This window comes from Pongo pygmaeus, chromosome 14 (genome assembly GCF_028885625.2).
Source record: "Pongo pygmaeus isolate AG05252 chromosome 14, NHGRI_mPonPyg2-v2.0_pri, whole genome shotgun sequence".
In the NCBI taxonomy this organism is placed as follows: Eukaryota; Metazoa; Chordata; class Mammalia; order Primates; family Hominidae; genus Pongo; species Pongo pygmaeus.
The window spans coordinates 55124139-55142609 of record NC_072387.2 but is presented as its reverse complement, the minus strand read 5'-3'; the positions used below and the strand labels follow the sequence as shown (position 1 = coordinate 55142609).

The 18471-nt window shown below is 40.3% G+C and overlaps 1 protein-coding gene across 7 annotated transcripts in view; it reads right to left on the bottom strand.

Annotated features, from left to right (window-relative positions):
* LRCH1 (leucine rich repeats and calponin homology domain containing 1) overlaps positions 1-18471 on the bottom strand; it is a 200618-nt gene that overhangs the window by 79011 nt on the left and 103136 nt on the right. For all 7 annotated transcript variants that reach the window (XM_054446067.2, XM_054446068.2, XM_063650847.1 and 4 more), the window contains exon 3: positions 5523-5649. In XM_054446067.2, the coding sequence (XP_054302042.2) occupies positions 5523-5649 (127 nt within the window). The remainder of the gene's footprint in view (positions 1-5522; positions 5650-18471) is intronic.

The following is an 18471-nucleotide window of genomic DNA, read 5'->3' as shown; positions in this document are numbered from 1 at the left end:
CCTGGTATATAGCAGGTGCTCAGTAAATGTGAATGCTTTATCTCTTCACCTTATAGAAAGCACAGGCAGATAGACGTACAAAGCAACATATCCATACTGCTACAGCAGTGAGGCAACAGAGCATATAGAAGTCATTCAGAGCAGCCAGGGAGGTGAGAAAGTTCCAGATCATTCCCATCTGAAATGACCCTGGAGGGTCCAGCTCCATGGAGCTAAGATTCCATAAGTTTTCTTGCAGCTGCAACAATGTGGAAATACAACCTGGCTGCTCTTGTTGAGTCAAGAAAAGGACATCTCAGTAGTGTATCTTTGTGGCCTCTTCATGGGAGGAGGAACAACTGCTTTTTGATATTCCCTGCACAGTCTCAAATGGCAGGACAAGGCAGTGACTGAATGGGAATGCATTAAAAAAAAAGATCTTATATAATTCTAATGTATTTAGAAAGATAAGATATCATTTTCCAACTCCAATTCCTTTCACAAATTAGAAAGGACAACTGCTTTCTTGCAGATGGCAAAAGTTTTATTTATTTATTTATTTATTTATTTTTTTTTAAGTGACTGCTGACTCTGGAATGTTCACTCACACTTAAAAGAAAAGAGAGTTCACAACTCTGACTGAGCATGATGGCTCACATCTGTAATCCCAGTACTTTGGGAGGCCAAGGTGGGTGGATCACTTGAGGTCAGGAGTTCGAGAGCAGCCTGGCCAACATAATGAAACCTCATCTCTACTAAAAATACAAAAAGTTAGCTGGGCTCAGTGGTATGCGCCTGTAGTCCCAGCTACTCGGGAGGCTAAGGCAGGAGAATTGCTTGAATCTGGGAAGCAGAGCCTGCAGTGAGCCGAGATTGTGCCACTGCACTCCAGCCTAGGCGACAGGGCAAGATTCTATCCAAAAAAAAAAAAATCCATTTGGAATACCCTGAGTCTGATGTGAACAATTTAAAAATATTTCTTCTAAAATAGTTAACAAACAATGCTTAGAGCCTAATAAGCTGAGACACGGTCTGGGCACTGAAGGGCTTCAAGTATTCTGAATCCTTGTGGTGCTCCCAAATCTTGTAACAAGTTGGTTACTTTGTGACTACAAAACAGAAGCCTCCCACAGCAATTCTAGAATTACTTCTGGCCCTCCAGGGAATTCTTTTTTTTTTTTTTCCAATTGATAGCTAAAAATAATGATATGGTTACCTATAGTAACACTACTATTTTAAGCAAAAAGATATGAAAGATAAGTGAGAATGGATGGAAAATAATCTTTTTTTTAGACCGTGACCTTAAGCAAGGCCAGTCCCTCTTTGTGGTTAAATAATGACCACTTATTGTATTTTTACCAACTTCATAAGTAAACGCTTTTCCAAATATCACGCTTGCTCATACACAGGGGCAGGGAATGGAAAGAACACAGGCGACACAGCTGCCGAATCCAGGAGGGTGGCCACTGAACACCAGAAATGTGGCCAGTCCAACCTGTGATGCACTTTCAGAGTTATGTACACACTGGATTTCAAAGACTTAGCATGAAAAAAAAGCATCTAAAATACCTCATTAGTATTTTTTATATTATACAGGTGACGAAGTAATAATGTTTTGGCTATTTTAGGTTAAATAAATATTATTACAATTAATTTCACTTGCTTCTTATTTGGCTATGTATCTACCAGTACTTTAAAAATCACATTTATTGCTTACATTATATTTCCACAGGACTGCGCTGGGTGAGGGTGTTTCAGCTTATGTTACAATTTAGCTACACAGGGGTGACCTTCCCTATGTCATGCATTGGCTTTCTGCCTCGGGTTTCTTCATTCGTAAGATGTCAAGAGTTTGGACTAAATGCCTTTTACAATCCCCTATTGCTCTAAGATCCTAGAACTTGTGGGTTCAACAGTTATTGCTGGTGGAGAAAAGACACAAGAACCAGGTGAAGACAGTCCTGTAACTAGGATGCAGGGCAGCCCTCGTTAGAGCTGGGCTCAGGACAGGGTGCCCAAGAAAAGCATGGGTGTCCCTTAGAGCCACCCTACAGCCAGTGTGTCCTGACGCTGGAGACAACGCTGTTTACACATGTCAGCCCTGCAGCTGACAAAGGGTATTTGAGGAAAGCCCTGCTCTGGTATGGGGCTGACTCTCAGGCTCAGCACATGTGCCACCTGCTAACAGATGAGCTGGTTGACACAGCTCTAGAGCACAGCTGATGGAAGGCATGCGGTGTCACTTACACCCAAGGTTCATGGGACAGAAGCACGTATCAGCACCAAAAAGTTCCAGAAGATTGATCTCACCCATGTGCCACCCATCTGTACAGGACCTCAAATAATGAAAAAAAAAAAAATCAACTTGTCAGCTTTGTTCATAATTGGCAAAGCTTGCAAGCCACCAAGATGTCCCTCAGGAGGTGAGGAGATAAACTGTGCAGGCAGTGGAATATTATTCAGCACTAAAAAAAATGAGCTGTCAAGCCATGGAAAAACATGGAGGAAACTTAAATGCATATTACTAAGTGAAAGAAGCCAATCTGAAAAGGCTACATACTGCATGGTTCCAACTACATGACATTCTGGAAAAGGCAAAACTATGGAGACAGTAAAGATCAGTGGTTGCCAGGGTTAAGGAGGAGGCAGGGATGACACAGAGGATTTGTAGGGTAGTGAAAGACACATGTCATTATATATTTACCCAAACCAATAGAATGTACAACACCAAGAGTGAACACTAATGTAAACTGTGGACTTTGGGTGACATTGATGTGTCGGGATAGGTTCACAGATTGTAACAAATGAACCACTCTGGTGGGGAATGTTAATGACAGGGAGACTGCATGTGTGGGAGTAGAGGGTATGTGGGATATCTCTGTACCTTCCTCTCAATTTTGCTGTGAACCTAAAACTGCTCTTAAAAATAAAGTCTGTTTTTTTTAAAATTGTTATTCATATTGCATTTGCAAATCCTAACCCAAATTTTAGCAACCATGGATTTTGTGGCTATCAGATACCTAAAAGAAGCATTAAAAGAAAAAGCAGCAGCATATGACCGTCGCTTTCATCCAAAGCTTTCATCTAGGAAATTTTTTGTTTCCTAGAACCAGTTAAAATGGCACCTTCTGAGTTATGTGGACAGCAAGATTGAATCTTCCTGCCCCCTCAACCCCATTCAGGCCCAGCACCTGAGGGTCTTCACAATCTGCCCCAGCCATCTTTCCAGGTACACCTTCCACCATTCAACAGTAACATTCAGCAAACATCTGCTGGGTGCCTATCAGGTAGGTTCCAGGCACCTGGGATGCAACGGCAAGTAAGCAGCTTTCAGGGTGTCGGGGGAGCTGGCACAGAGAAATCCAAGTAAGAAAACAACTGTGATGCTATGAAAATTGAGTAATAAGCATGGAGTGCTTGCCTTAGGAGCACCTAACTCAGGCTTGGAGGATCTGGGAAGGCTTTTTGGACAAAGTGAGATCTAACTTGGCTAAGAACTAACTCAGAAAGGAGGGGGGAGGAAGAAACAGCCCATGATGAAAGAGTGATGTGTGCACAAGTCCAGAAGTGAAAATGAACAAGGTGCATTCCCAGAAGGTAGGAACTCGGAGAGTGAAGGTGCCAGTGGCAAGAGATGAACCCGAAGAGGTGAGCACGGGCCCGACCACAGAGGGCCTCGAATGCCCTGTGAAGGAGTTGCCTATGGCCTAAATCTAAGGCAGTGGGCGTGAGGATGACGTGCCCAGCCCCATTCTATCTACCTAGACTTCAGCAGGATTAAACAGCTTCCTACTCCCAAGCACAACATGGACTTCTAGGATGTACTGCCTTTGCACAAGCTGTCCCTTCTCCTTGAATGCTTTCCTGTCCCTGTCCCTGACTTTTTTTCTCCTAGGAAATCCCACATGGGCTTATTTAAGAGGCCTCTCAAAGGGCTCTTCTTTTCCAAATCTCTCACAACCCGAAGACTCAATTAATCATTCCCTGCCTCATGCACATGCTTCTTATAATAGAAACTTTTGGGGACAGGGTGGGGGGGGGTGGGCAGTGTCTGCTCAAATTAATATCTGTCTTCTTTCAGAATTACCCCCTTTGGTGGCAGCCCAACAGCCACATCTGAGCAGCATGACCATGTGCCTTGGGCACAGCAGACTCAATCAGGGGAGAACATCAGACCAGATCTGCTTCTCACTTAGAACCCAGGGCTGAGAGATGCTAGCAGGTCTCTTGCTAGGTGCTTTACCTGGGAGAACATTTAAACTTGGGCAACCTCTGCCATTGTATAGAAGAGGAAAAGCTGAGCAGAAAAATGAACCGCTGCCATGGTCCTTCACAACATTCCAGTGTCTTGTCCTAGTCACTCATGATCTGTGACCAAATGTCTTTATCATAAGTGATCTGATGGACCCCTGCATCCTCTAACCAACCCTGACTTTTGGTGTGAGCTAGTTGGAATGAGTTTTGGACAATGCTATCAAATAATCCATGAAAAAGACACTTTCTATAGCTCTGATGCCTTTCTATAGCAATTATTCATTTCTATATTAAAGTCAAAGTTGATACATATGTGACATGGGTACCATCACTCTCCTAGCCCAATCCCACTACAGACATGACTAAGCAATCACAGCATTCTCTATCTGGGCCTCACAGGCCAGCACTGTGGTGCTCCAGGTGGCCCCAGAGGAGTTGGCACAAAAGACAAAACTTATCGGCCATCATTGTTCTAGACTGGAATCTACTGAAAGACAGGTACTGTGCCCTTTTCATCATTTAATCACATCAAGTCCTGTGCCTGACACAAGGTCAGGATGGAATAAGCCCATGCTTGGATGATAAATGAAGACTATTACCTTTCAGTCTGACTGCTAACTCCTGTTTCTTTCTTCACCTATGTTAGCTCAATGGAAGTTTAGAAAGCATTCATTCTTTCCCAATTTAGAAAAAGGGTAAATAATTAAATTAGTAGTGAAAGAGCTGAAATATAACAGTGCATCTCAGCTTCACACACATTTGTAATCCATCTCTGCTCATCTATAGCTTGTTCTCCTTTTCTATCCCTAGGGACACGGTCACATTTTAAAATTACATCAATTTGCGACAATGATTTCTAAAATCTCGACAGAATCAGAGCACCCTGTTCTTTCTGTCTTCTGACTTAATTTTATACCTTCATGAAGTGTGGCCTACTAACTTATTTGTAGATTATTTTGGCAGTTTAGCCATAATTTTTTATAAATTTATATGCAATCTGAAAAAAAATACTAACTACAACATGATAGCCCATAAACTTCAAAAACTGCAAATCCTGCAGACTTCAGGAGCTGTAAATTACAGGAAGCCTTTAAATTCCAGGAACTGTGTTTGTCACAGTGAAGTTTCAAAGCTGTTCCTCTCCCCACTTAATGTCTTTATCATATACCTGCCCTCAAACAACAGAGGCTCCACCTTGTCCAACTGTAGCAAAAAATTTTTCTGAATACCTTGATAGGCTATGATCAGTCAACCAACAAAAAAGAGCATCTTAAAAATCGGTAACATACCAACTCCATTAACTGTTTGAGCTGACCTATCTCTTCTGGTAATGATCCAAGTTTGTTGTTACTTGCGATTAAGACTTTGAGAGGCAGACCACACAGGCAGGCAGGCAGGGCGGACAGCTGATTTCGACTGCAAAGACAATACAACAAGAACACATGTAAACAGAAAGGCCACTTCATACTGTCAGTGAATCTGTTTTTAACAAGAAAGGAAAAAGGAGTGATCTGAGAAGACATTTTACAAATACAAGAAGTCCAATATATTTTCTGTATATGTGATAACTCAAATGACAAGTACGTAAGAAAACAAAATATGTTTGTTTTCTTTTTTTTTTTTTTTTTTTAAAAAAAAAAGAAGGGTATGGGCAGTTCTGAAAGAGACAACTTTCTTCAACACAAGGAATGCCATCAAATTCCCCTCCCACCCCCCCACTGCCACTTTGAAGCTGAGCCCTGGGCCAGCCAGGAGGCAGATGGACAGCACATCCTGCACAACCAATAGCAACGGGAAGCTGGTGCCAACTGCCCTCTCCTGACAATGTGTGCAGGAAACTCAGCTGGACCAAAGCAACTAGCACCACACAGGCATCATTTCATCCATTGCAGTAGGGATGGGGAAGATAATTTTGCTGCAACTCACAAAACCACCAGGCTCATTTCCAACATTTTGACTCAGCTTCCTTTTGTTAAAACAAGGGTTGCTACAGTTAAAGTCTGTTTTGGTATCTGCAAGAGAGCTAATTAAAAGAAAAAGAAAGGAAAGTTGGTCTTCTGGCAAAGTGGAACTGCAGCCCAGAGAGGTTTAGTTCCACAGAGCAGCCAAAAAAGTCTAAGTTGATGTCTCATCTCTGCTCTACAAGAAGAGGGTCTCTACCCAGAAGTTTCTGAACTTTCTATCATCAATGCTTAGTTTTCATGGAGATGGAAAATATTGGATAAATAAAATCTACGAACCATCCTTATTTATATGTCAGCCATTTATTTCAATCTCCTCCCCAACAAAAAGCCCCTTTTTCCTATTACCAAGCAAAAAGACAGATGGTTTTCAGTTTCCCTTTCTTTCTCTGCCCTTCTGGTGCTGAAGCCAACAACCACAGAGTGAAACATCTAAAAATCTGTATGTCATTCAGTGCAACTATTTAATAAAACTGCTGTGTGTTTGTGCACACATGCATAAAGTTTCAGAAGTTGTGTTCCTGTGTGAGTGTATTTACAGACAGGCAGGTATCTGTCTATGTGAGGGGGAGAGACAGACAGAATGGAAATACACCAAAATACTATCAGTACTCCTCTTGGGGTATAGGTACAATGGATGGTTTTTATTTCCATTATTACACTTTGATGTATTTTCCAAACTTCCTACAAGTGCTTTTATCATCAGGAAAGAAACATCATTATAAAATGATAAATGTGACCTGGATATGTGTTACATGAGTGCTCCTATTTGTGAAAATTCTTTTTTTTTATTTTTTAAATTATACTTTAAGTTCTAGGGTACCTGTGCACAACATGCAGGTTTGTTACATATGTATACATGCACCATGTTGGTGTGCTGCCCCCATTAACTAGTCATTTACATTAGGTATATCTCCTAATGCTATCCCTCCCCACTCCCCCCACCCCACAACAGGCCCCGGTGTGTGATGTTCCCCTTCCTGTGTCCAAGTGTTCTCATTGTTCAATTCCCACCTATGAGTGAGAACATGAAAATTCTTTGAGATATATACTTATGATCTGTGCACTTTTCTGAATGTATGTCATTCTTCAATTAGAAGTTTGACTCTCCTCCATATGAGGGGGCAGAAATTTGGTTAACTGAAAGGCATCTCTACCTGATAATGGGCTCAGAAAAAGCAGGTGCTGTGCTGTGGAAAGAACCTTTCTAATCTGGGCACGGCCTTGTCGACACCTTGATATCTCTGCTGCTCCAGGCACTCAATTACCCATGTAACTATGTTTCAGCAAGAAGAGATACAGTCATATCTTCTCTCCATTGTGCAGATCCATGGAAAAAGCTATTTCCAGAAAGAGGCAGATTTTTCTCTAAGAGGGTCCAGCAGAAGGAGGGAGGAGATTGAGTGCCCTCCTGGTAGGTTCCTGGCTTGCAAAGGACCAACCAGCTCTTCACTTTCCCTGGTTAGCAGGATTGGACCAAGAGAATAAGGGCAATGGGCCCGCACTGGCACTCTCTCCTGGTCTCTGGGGGCGGTGGAAGGGAGGAGCTAGGGCCAACAGCCTGTGTTTCTGCCTCTCACATCCCTCCCAAGGCTCTCTCTCACCAGCAGGGGCTCAGTGGGACTCTTGGCTGGAGGAAGGGGTCTTCCTGTTACCCTGCTGTGAGCGCTTTTTTCAAGCTCCAAAAAAGGCTCCTTCAGAAAAGAGAACTCAGTTTATTAAAAGGTGGCAAGTAAATAATTTGAAATGTAACTTGTGGTTATAAAATATTTGTTAATATGCAATTCTATAAAGTGAGGATCGGCAAATAAGAATGTTAATAAGGCAAGTCTATTTATTTGGAGCCATATGTAAACCTCCTTTTGAAGAGGGATAATGAGAACAAAGATTAGTATTTTCAAGAAAGTTCTACATTCCTATTTTTAGCAGAGTTAACAAATACAAGTTAAGATCTTTCCTACGTTTCTTTGCCTGGAAACTCAGAGTTACACTCTGAGTTATCCGTCTCACTAGTTGGTGCAGGGATCTAACCAGATTAGCAGATATGAAATTGGGAGAGTCATGTATCATACTACTTTAAGAAACACAAAGAAAGCTCTGCTCATTCAGATGCGTGAGTATTTGAGATTACATGGGTTTATTCTCACTGAAATCTTCCAGGGTGGGTACTTACTTAAAATAAAATAAAATTTAAGCTTGTGAAAACATTCATGGTCTCTTTGATGGGAACGGATGCTTTTTACACTAAAAGCTGCTGATGGAATGGCCTATCTCATATTTATGTTCCATACATGTCTTGTTTACACTGTAGTTAATCATCTGTAGACTTACCAATTCACCATGCCAAGAATTTAGTCATTGTACAGCATGCCACAGACCTGGGGCACATTTCTTCGACTTCATCCATCTGCTCCCTCAGCCTCTACTTCATATATTTTATCACAGGATGTTCCTGTATTACTTGTAATTTCCCCAATAGAAAAAGGAAACACACATGCACACAAAAACCCATTTGCTCTCCAGCAAATATTTAGACAGGAGAGGAAAAGCTGCTTTCCCTTTAATCCTCTACCCACTAGCAACCACAGCGGCAGCCTCAGCTTTTTGAAACCACTCTTCTGGCAGCAATTTTTCTCCAGCAAGTAAGTGCCTCAGGCCACAATCCACTATCCTACACCCCTGGTCTTCTGCAGCCTTGGTGCTATAAACTGGTTCTATGATGAAAGAACGTTTGAAAATAAGGCCATATTGTATCTGACAAGCTACATCACCAGAGCCAAGTCTACACCCCCACCCCTACCCCAGTCTCTTGTCACTGTCCCTGCAGTCTGGGTTGAAGATCAGGGTGGGGAGGAAAGAGAAAGAGAGGGAAGGCAGTGGGCTTGTACCAGATCCATATTATTGTGAATGCTTCATCTTCCATCTTTTTCAGCTAAATGACTTCCTGCTGGATTCATTTGTCTATTTCATCATTTCAAGATGAAATAAGGCAGCTCAATATAATCTAAACATTCTTGGCAGCCTAAATTTGCAGGATACATTTATCTTGGCTTCAAGTACCACTATCCCTCACTTAACTCCTAAATTAAGGAATTTACAAACCAAATCACTTTTTCTGGTTTTACTTTTAGAGTATCATTTTGATGTATTTTGACTATGGCACTTACTGATGTCCATAGTTTGAGTCTCAATCTTAGTATCTGATATTATTTATTATTGGTTTATCGAAAGGTTATTTTCCTTAAGATATATGATTATAAAGACATGCTATGTTCTTACAGGTGATTTTATTAACAGAACATAATACCTACATTTTAAAATTCTACTGAAATATACCTCTGTATTTTCAGTGATTGGATTCACTTAACAGAATACAGAAAATTATTTTCACTTAGAAAATAATTTATAGAAAAATTTATATAACAAATTTACTCACTCAATTGGCTGCTTGGTATGGCAGAAAAGTCACCAATTGTAAAAACCTTTCAGATCGTCAAGAGACTGCCCCTCCCAGACTAAGCCAATTTTTAAGTAAGAGATAAAGAAAGAAAGGCCACCTGTTGTGAAATTTTAAGACCTGGGTTCAAATACCATAGAGATGATTTGCCACAAATCAGGTAAATCATTTAATCTCTCTGGTTTTCTCAGCTATAAAACAGAGACAGTAAGACCTACCTAACACGACATTATAGATGTGAAAGTGCTTAGCCCAACACCACATCCATATATGAAGATTAAACCTCACCCAGCCACTAATGTAACAAAGCAGCGAGGAGGTGACCACAAAGAGCATAGGTGTGCTCAGCTCAGTTTTACAGACACCTGTTGCTTAATGACAACGATACCTTCTTTAAAATGCTTCATCATGCCATTGTGTTATTGTGTGAATATCACAGAAAGTACTTACACAAACCTAGGTGTCTAGCCTACTCCATAGCTAGGCTATAAGGTATAGCCCATTGCTCCTGGGCTACAAACCTGTACAACACGTTACTGTACTGAATACTGCAGGCAACCGTGACACAGTGATAAGTATTTTTGTATCTAAACACATCTAAACATAGAAAGGGTAATGTGTTACGCTCAGATGTTAAGAAGTGGCTACGCCTATGTCACTACGCCATAGACATTTTTCAACTCCATTATAATCTTATACCACTGTCACATATGTGGTCCATTGTTGACCAAAATACCATTATGTGGTGTATGACTCTATTTATTAATTTTACTTATTGTACATCCTAATTGCTAAAATTTTAGCCACCTTTAAAATACGGTTTAATGTTTCCCTCACTGAAAACATACACCAATTAAAAATAAAGAGATAGCTCAGACATGCCAGGGTGAACCAGGCTGGGCTATAAAATTTCAGGCCCAAACAAACCATGTACCTAATTCCAATCTGGATAACCAAGACTACAACATACAATCCTATAAATGACATTTTCTGTCTCATCCTTCCTAATTCCAGGATCCTGCCATTTCACTGGAAAAGCATGAATATCCAGGGGTTACAATCTCTGTTTACTACTTGTTTTCAAATAGTAATGGAAATAATGATGTAAAGTCATTAACCACCACAAAACTATTAAGAAAATGACACAGGCCTGAATCTAAAGAGTCACAGAGAAAGCTGGGCAGGTTTCACAGCGTGGATACTCTGGGCTTATCCAATACTGAGTCTCAGGAAAGGAAAGGAGCTAGCAAGGATCCAGTCGTTGTTGATTTGAATATTACTGTCTGTGCTTGGCACTTGACCTACAGTAAACAGCAATTATTTTACTTCAGCCTAGTAAGTTTCCTTTTCACAGGATACCTCACCTAATTTTGTTTTTATGCTCTTTTATGAATATCCTGTTTGCTTCTCATCAAAGTTAGAGTAACGTTTTGCTGTTTTGCATATGACACCTGACTGTTGTCTTTATATGCACACAGCAGTGAACAATATCCATAGAGAACTATTTTCTTTTTCCTGCTTGTTCCATTCTGAAAAATCCACCATGGCAAAATGTCTCACCCTGGTTTCCCCTAATGACTGAGTGCTTCCCCTTCATTGCCTGCCCTCCCCCTACATTCCACCATCATTAATTACACGTCTAAGACAATGAGCAACAACAACAACAACAAAAGCTTTGCTTTGAGTCGCCTGGTGACAGTCTGGTCAACTGTAATTTTATGCTCTAAAGCTAAAATCAAATAGAGACTATCTTTACACTTAAATGTAAAGCTAAAAAATAACATTTGACATTAATTTTTAGGATAGAGATTATTATCTTATATATTTATATATTATATAGGCTCTTAATTACATAATGTGTATTAAATCTGGGAGCCTAAGTTTAAATCTAACTTTGAAAGCAGTTATGCTAACTACAACCTGACTGTGGCAATCATTTGAAGACTTAAAATGTTTTCAGACTAGAAAAACAGAATCATCATTTGAATTGAATCTGAAACGAGTCTTGAAAGCTACACCAATCAATTTCACAGTCCATACACATAAAAGCCATGTTTTGAGAAGGTGAAAGATTAACTTTAGAAAAGAGAACTGCAAGAAGAGCAAGAAAACAAAAACAGAGTGTCTAAAGCAAATCTGAATTCAGGCAAATTTCTGCAACAGTCATTTATTTCACTGTGCATTTTCCTGTGCATACCTGCACCATATTTGGCCTCTTGCAACTGAACTGGTTTCCCACAATAATAGCCTATCTCCTCGTGAGTATAAATAAACCACTGCTTAAAATAGATATATATTTATATCTATATATATATCTATATAAAATACATATATATATACACACATATATTCCCCCCAATGATCAGCAACCAATGTAAGCTACCAATGTCTACACTTAGATTTCAAAGGGCAGTTTTGATAACTAGCTCTATCTTAATTATTTTCTCTCCTTTCTTCTAAGAGTTTTTCAATTCCAAAAGATCAAGGCCTATTTTGTGCTCTAAAAACCATTGATTTAAATTTCCTCTATTTTAAAATGGAACTGAATGCTCAAAATCAATTGAGCTTTCAAAATAAGTGAACTGTGGGTGTTCAAAGAGAACTCAATATCTAATACCAGCAAAAATATTAATTTTGCAAACACTTTTAGAGGCAACAATGTAGATGTGGGCTTTTAAGTATTAAGACTTGTAGCGGCCTAAGCTCTGGGTCTTCAAAAATACCATTGTGCAGATCATTGCTCCTGGCACACAGGAAATTATCACTAAATGACTAGGAAAGATACACGGGCAGTGGAGATAATTCTCCCACTTTTTGGAGCTATGCGCCAGGTGGAATCAACCCTAGTTTCCTATTATCAGGAAGGTATTCCTACTTTGCTTCTCTTCCATACCACCTACCAAAGCCTAGAAAACATACATTTTCAAGCGATTCTCCTGCCTCAACCTCCTGAGTAGCTGGGATTACAGGTGCACACCACCACGCCCAGCTAATTTTTGTATTTTTAGTAGAGACGGGGTTTCACCATGTTGGTCAGGCTGGTCTCAAACTCCTGACCTCGTGATCCACCCGCCTCAACTCCCAAAGTGCTGGGATTACAGGCGTGAGCCACGGCGCCTGGCCGAAAATATATATTTTTTACTTTAACATCTTTCCCCCATAAAAAAGGAAAGGGATACTGATACTGACTTAGGTGAGCACAGTCTACTGAGATCAATTTTTACCCAGGGACATTAAGGTAATAAAAATATTCATAATAAAAATTAAGATGCCTGAATATTGCCATTTACCATTTGAAGACGCGTTCCTCTCCATTTATTTCTAGAAATGTTTGAATGTGGAACATGCATGGATATTAGTGTACGTACATCCTTTTTTCCTACTCATCCCTCCAAGGAAATGAATCTTCAGAGAGCTTCTATTGTATAACTTGACAACTACTAATAACTAGATTCTTCTTTAGTGTTCTAATATTTTTACACAAAGAGGTTACTCTTTGCCAAAAATGCTAAAAAATCCACTTACTTTACTCAAATACTAGCTCTTTTGCCGCTTTGCTTCTTAACCCATATTGCAATTTGCATGATGACACAGCATGCCACAAAACTTAATTCAACAAGTCAACAAATATTTCTTGGCTATTACATATAAGGCACTGTGTTGGCACTAAGACGATTATTTTATTTATATTCACAACCATCTTGTAACATAAGTACTAAGACCTCCCACTTTTCAGACACAAAAACTGACATTCAGAGAATTTAAATAATTCATTATAAGCTGCCTGGCTAGTGAGTGCCTCTGTGTTCAGGTTTGAAACCAGGTGGGTCAGGCTTTAGATCAAAGTCTGTGATCGCCCCTCTACACAGCGCAGCCTTTTCTCATTTCCTCCGGAATAAAAAGTATAGGTAAACCAGGAAAACAGTGGAAGGAGGGTACAGAATTCCAAGCAGGAGGCAATGAGATACTGAACTAGTAGTTAATGATTGATTTATGTAAAAATGAATGGAGGAAAGCGGTCAAAGATAATTTCTGAGATTCTGACCTGGGGTGCTGGAGAAAAACAGTAGGAGCATGAACAGAAACAAGGATCAAAGATATACTAATTTGGAAAAGAAGAAAATGGGCTTAGTCTAGAACATACTGGAATTCGAGGGTCACTAGGACATCTAAGAGGAACTGAATATTAGGGAACCCGGGAAATAAGGGCTAGTGCTCAACTGAGTCAAAGGGATAAAGAATACATTTGAGACACAAGAGGCATAAGGTCTTGGAGAGAAGATTTAAGACCAAAGCTTTAGGGAACTCTAGCACTAAGTTGCAGGAAGAGAAAGAATATCCAGATACGGTAATAGAGAAGAAAAAGGAAGAAGCAGAAAAGTGACCAGGAAAGCATGTGACCAAAGACAACAAAGGAAGGCGCTATCTTGTCAAATACTGAAAAGAAGTCGATTATTTTCTACACCTGCTGAGTTCCTGCTCTGTCCAAGAACCTGTTCTAAGCTCTGAGAAAATACGAAATGTGTGTAAATCCTAAGACTTTATGTCTAACAAGACTAGCCAACTTCTCTCTAAGCTGATATCACCTACATCCTACCTGGGCATTGATCATGTTTTTTTTTTTTTTTTTTTTTTTGAGACGGAGTCTTGCTCTGCCGCCCAGGCTGGAGTGCAGTGGCACACTCTCGGCTCACTGCAAGCTCTGCCTCTGGGGTTCACACCATTCTCCTGCCTCAGCCTCCCAAGTAGCTGGGACTACAGGTGCCCGCCACCACGCCTGGCTAATTTTTTGTATTTTTAGTAGAGACGGGGTTTCACCGTGTTGGCCAGGATGGTCTCGATCTCCTGACCTCGTGATCCACCCGCCTCAGCCTCCCAAAGTGCTAGGATTACAGGCGTGAGCCACTGCGCCGGGCCGATCATGTATTTTTAAAGTGCTGTGGCAGCAGATATTTCCTTCTGGGATTCTAAAAATCTAAGTTAAAAAAACTTATTGACTCTTAGGCCGGGTGCGGTGGCTCACGCCTGTAATCCCAGCACTTTGGGAGGCCGAGGTGGGTGGATCACGAAGTCAGGAGATCGAGACCATCCTGGCCAACACGGTGAAACCCCGTCTCTACTAAAAAAAACACAAAAAATTAGCCGGGCGTGGTGGCGGGCGCCTGTAGTCCCAGCTACTAGGGAGGCTGAGGCAGGAGAATGGCGTGAACCCGGGAGGTGGAGCTTGCAGTGAGCGAGATTGCGCCACTGCACTCCAGCCTGTCTCAAAAAATAAAAACTAAAAAATAAGAGTGACTCCTAAGGAATACAGAAAGTGAGACTTTCTTTACCGATCTTATCATGCAAGGTGGAATGAAAGGACTCCAGGCTGGTCCTAAGAATTCTGTAAACAACTGCTTGCAGAGTTTTGGCACCGTGGTCAAATGTTCAAAGGTTGCCTCTGCTGAAAATCCCAGGCTGTTCTCTCCTCCTGGTACTGAGGTCACAAGGGTCTGGTTCTGGGACTAATTTACTTGAGGGGCCATAACTCATAACAGTTTACTTAAATTGCCTGAAGATCACCCTTTCAAATTATTGATTGAACAAAAGTAAATGAACTGCCCTAAAACACTAGCTACTGCTTCAGCCCACCCCGCCACAGCCACCCACACACAAACAAGCTTTCCCAGTTATTAGGACACATGATCTGAAAGGAAACGTTTCACCATCCCCACTGAATATCACTGCTGATATTCTTTTCGTTCTTTTTGGTTTTTTGCTACCTACAGACCTGTTCCAATAGTTCATGAAGGTGCACAATTCTTGTATGTGGTGATATAAATCTGAAGTATTCGGGCTGGGCACAGTGGCTTACGCTTACAATCCTAGCACTCTGGGAGGCTGAAGAGGGCGGATCATCTGGGGTCAGGAATTCGAGACCAGCCTGGCCAACATGGTGAAATCCTGTCTCAAATAAAAATACAAAAATTAGCCGGGCATGGTGGTGGGAGCCTGTAATCCCAGCTACTCGGGAGGCTGAGGCAGGAGAATTGCTTGAACCCAGGAAGCAGAGGCTGCAGTGAGCTAAGATCACGCCACTGCACTCCAGCTTGGGTGACAGAACAAGACTCAACAAGTCTCAATAAATAAATAAATAAATAAATAAATAAATGAATCTGAAGTATTTGGAGTATCAGAAAAAAAATTGTGAACAATTTTGCAACAGGCAAAAAGAGTACCAGGTGCCTTGTCTAATGTACCTTTCCAGGTTATCTCTGCCTGCAGACCTGCAGATGCAAAATGTGTTACAATGGAGGAAATGTGAAGCCCCAAATTAAAATGTTAAATTTGCTGTACTTACTATAACGCTGCATACCAGACTTAGAAAACATATATTGTTTTCAAGCATATGTGGAATATTTACAAAATTAACTATGCATAGCAAAACTTGACCAATCTAATGAATCTATTTCAAACAGAAAATATTCTCTGACACAATATAACTAAATTAAAAGTAAACTTTTAAAGATAAATTTAAAAACTGTTCTATAAATATTTAGCCCAGGTGTGGTGGCTCACGCCTGTAATCCAAGCACTTTGGGAGTCTGAGGTAGGTGGATCACTTGTGTCCAGGAGTTTGAGACCAGCCTAGGCCACAGAGCAAGACTCCATCTCTATAAAAAAATTTAAAAATTAGCTGGGCATGGTGGTGCATGCCTGTAGTCCCAGCTACTGGGGAGGCTAAGGTGGGAGGATAGCTTAAGCCTTGGAAGTCAAGGCTGTGGTGAGCCGTAATCGCACCACTGCACTCCAGCCTGGCTGATGGAGCAAGACCCTGCCCCTCACCAAAAATGAAAATAAAAAAGAAATTTAATAATCACAAGCCACAGAAGTAATAATGGAAAGTAGGAAAGACTGGGAGTGATTAACAACCACTGAATAGCAAAACTTTTAGGAGTCAGCTAAAGCACTATGCACAGGGAAATTGTGGACTTAAATGCTCCTGTAAGAAAAGAAAAAATCACTGGAAATCAATGAGCAAAATATCCAAAATCAAAAGCTAAGTTAAAAAAAAGTTATTAAAACACACCATCTTCCATAAAAGTGGATAAAGAAAAAGAATGCACAAATTTATAGTATTAGAAATAAAAATGGGAACCAATTATAGCTACAGTAGAAATTTTAAAAATACAAAGGCCTTCCTTGTGTAAATACTGATGTTGTTCCCTTGGAAAATCCCTAACAACTATTTTCACAATTATGAAACTGTCCTAAGGGGCATGAAATGCAATAGAGATCATGTTCAACAAGGTAACAGAGGTGAAAGTGCTTAGTGACCTATAAAATGTCAAAGAAATATATCTCATTCATTTCTATTAATTATGAAATAGTGTAGCCTAGGGATAAACCACTTTCCTATTTCCTATCCAAAGTTAAGGGTTATTGAAGGGCTCAGATCTGATGGTGTGACGGTTAATCTTAAATCCTATTTAGCTATTAAGAAGTAGTGGTGGCTAGGCATGGTGGCTAACATCTGTAATTCTAACACCTTGGGAGGCCAAGGCGGGCAGATCACTTGAGCCCAGGAGTTCAAAACCAGCCTGGACAACATAGCAAAATTCCATCTCTACCAAAAAAAAAAAAATTAGCTGGGCATGGTGGCGCACATCTGTAGTCCCAGCTACTAGTGAGGCTGACATGGAAGGGTCACCTAAGCCCAGGGAGGTCGAGGCTGCAGTAAGCTGTGATCACACCACTGCACTCTAGCCTGAGCAACAGAGCAAGACTCTGTCTCAAAAAAAAAAAAGAAAAAGAAAAAAGAAAAGAAAGAAAAAAAGTGGTGGTGGTGATGATCCCCAAAATCCACACCTTTCATATATGTATGCTCTTTTAAAAAAAAAAAAAAATCTCTCTTTTTCTCTACAGCACTTGTTATAGGACTTGGCAAAGTGCAGTGTTCTTAGAGGATATATAGTAAGTTGATTATTGATAAAATGGCAATGTTTCACAGTGCTTTTTATCTGTCTCATTAGACAAATAAATGCAATTTGGAACTTGTTCATTTGGGGCTGGCAGAATAAACTTTGACAATATATATATTGTAAACAAAATAATATATACAACAAAAAAAATACAATTGAATTAGAAGTGGGTATTTACCTCAGTTCCAGAGCACTAACCTGCTGCACAAAGATCTTAACAACTCTATTAAGATCAGAAACAGAACTGAAAACAAAACCAACACATTCTGACACTACTCTAGTTATCAAAGTCATAATATCCCTTTTGTGTCTCTCTGTTCTTTTTTTCAATACACACACTGATCCAAAACAACAGCTATGATCAGGTGATATGTAATAATGGGAAAATCCTCTTTGGAAGTTACGCCAAATATGAACTATCCTAAAAGGAATTCAATCTGATAAGAAACAGCCAATCATTCACTCATTCACACTTAATAAAGCCTGTCAGCTACCAATGGCAATGGACATAATTGTACAGGCACAATAATTTATAAACACATTAATAATTTTAGGGACCACTGGCTACAGGTTCCACCTTGAAAACAGATGCCCAGTGAGCACTAGAAAAGGCAAAGCTTAAACTCCACATGGTTGGCCGTGCACATGCGCTGGATGACTCCAGTGGCCTCTTCCAACTCTGCTATCCTGTGAAAAATATTTTCAAATTTTAAGTCAGTTCACTTTCAAACTCCAGTTCAGTTCACTGTGTTTTTGGTGTCTTTCTGCTGACCTGTCATTTCACAAAACAAAACCTGGCTACCAAAGACCAGCTCGAAAATACATACATTAATATACACACTAAAGTTTTCTCATTTTC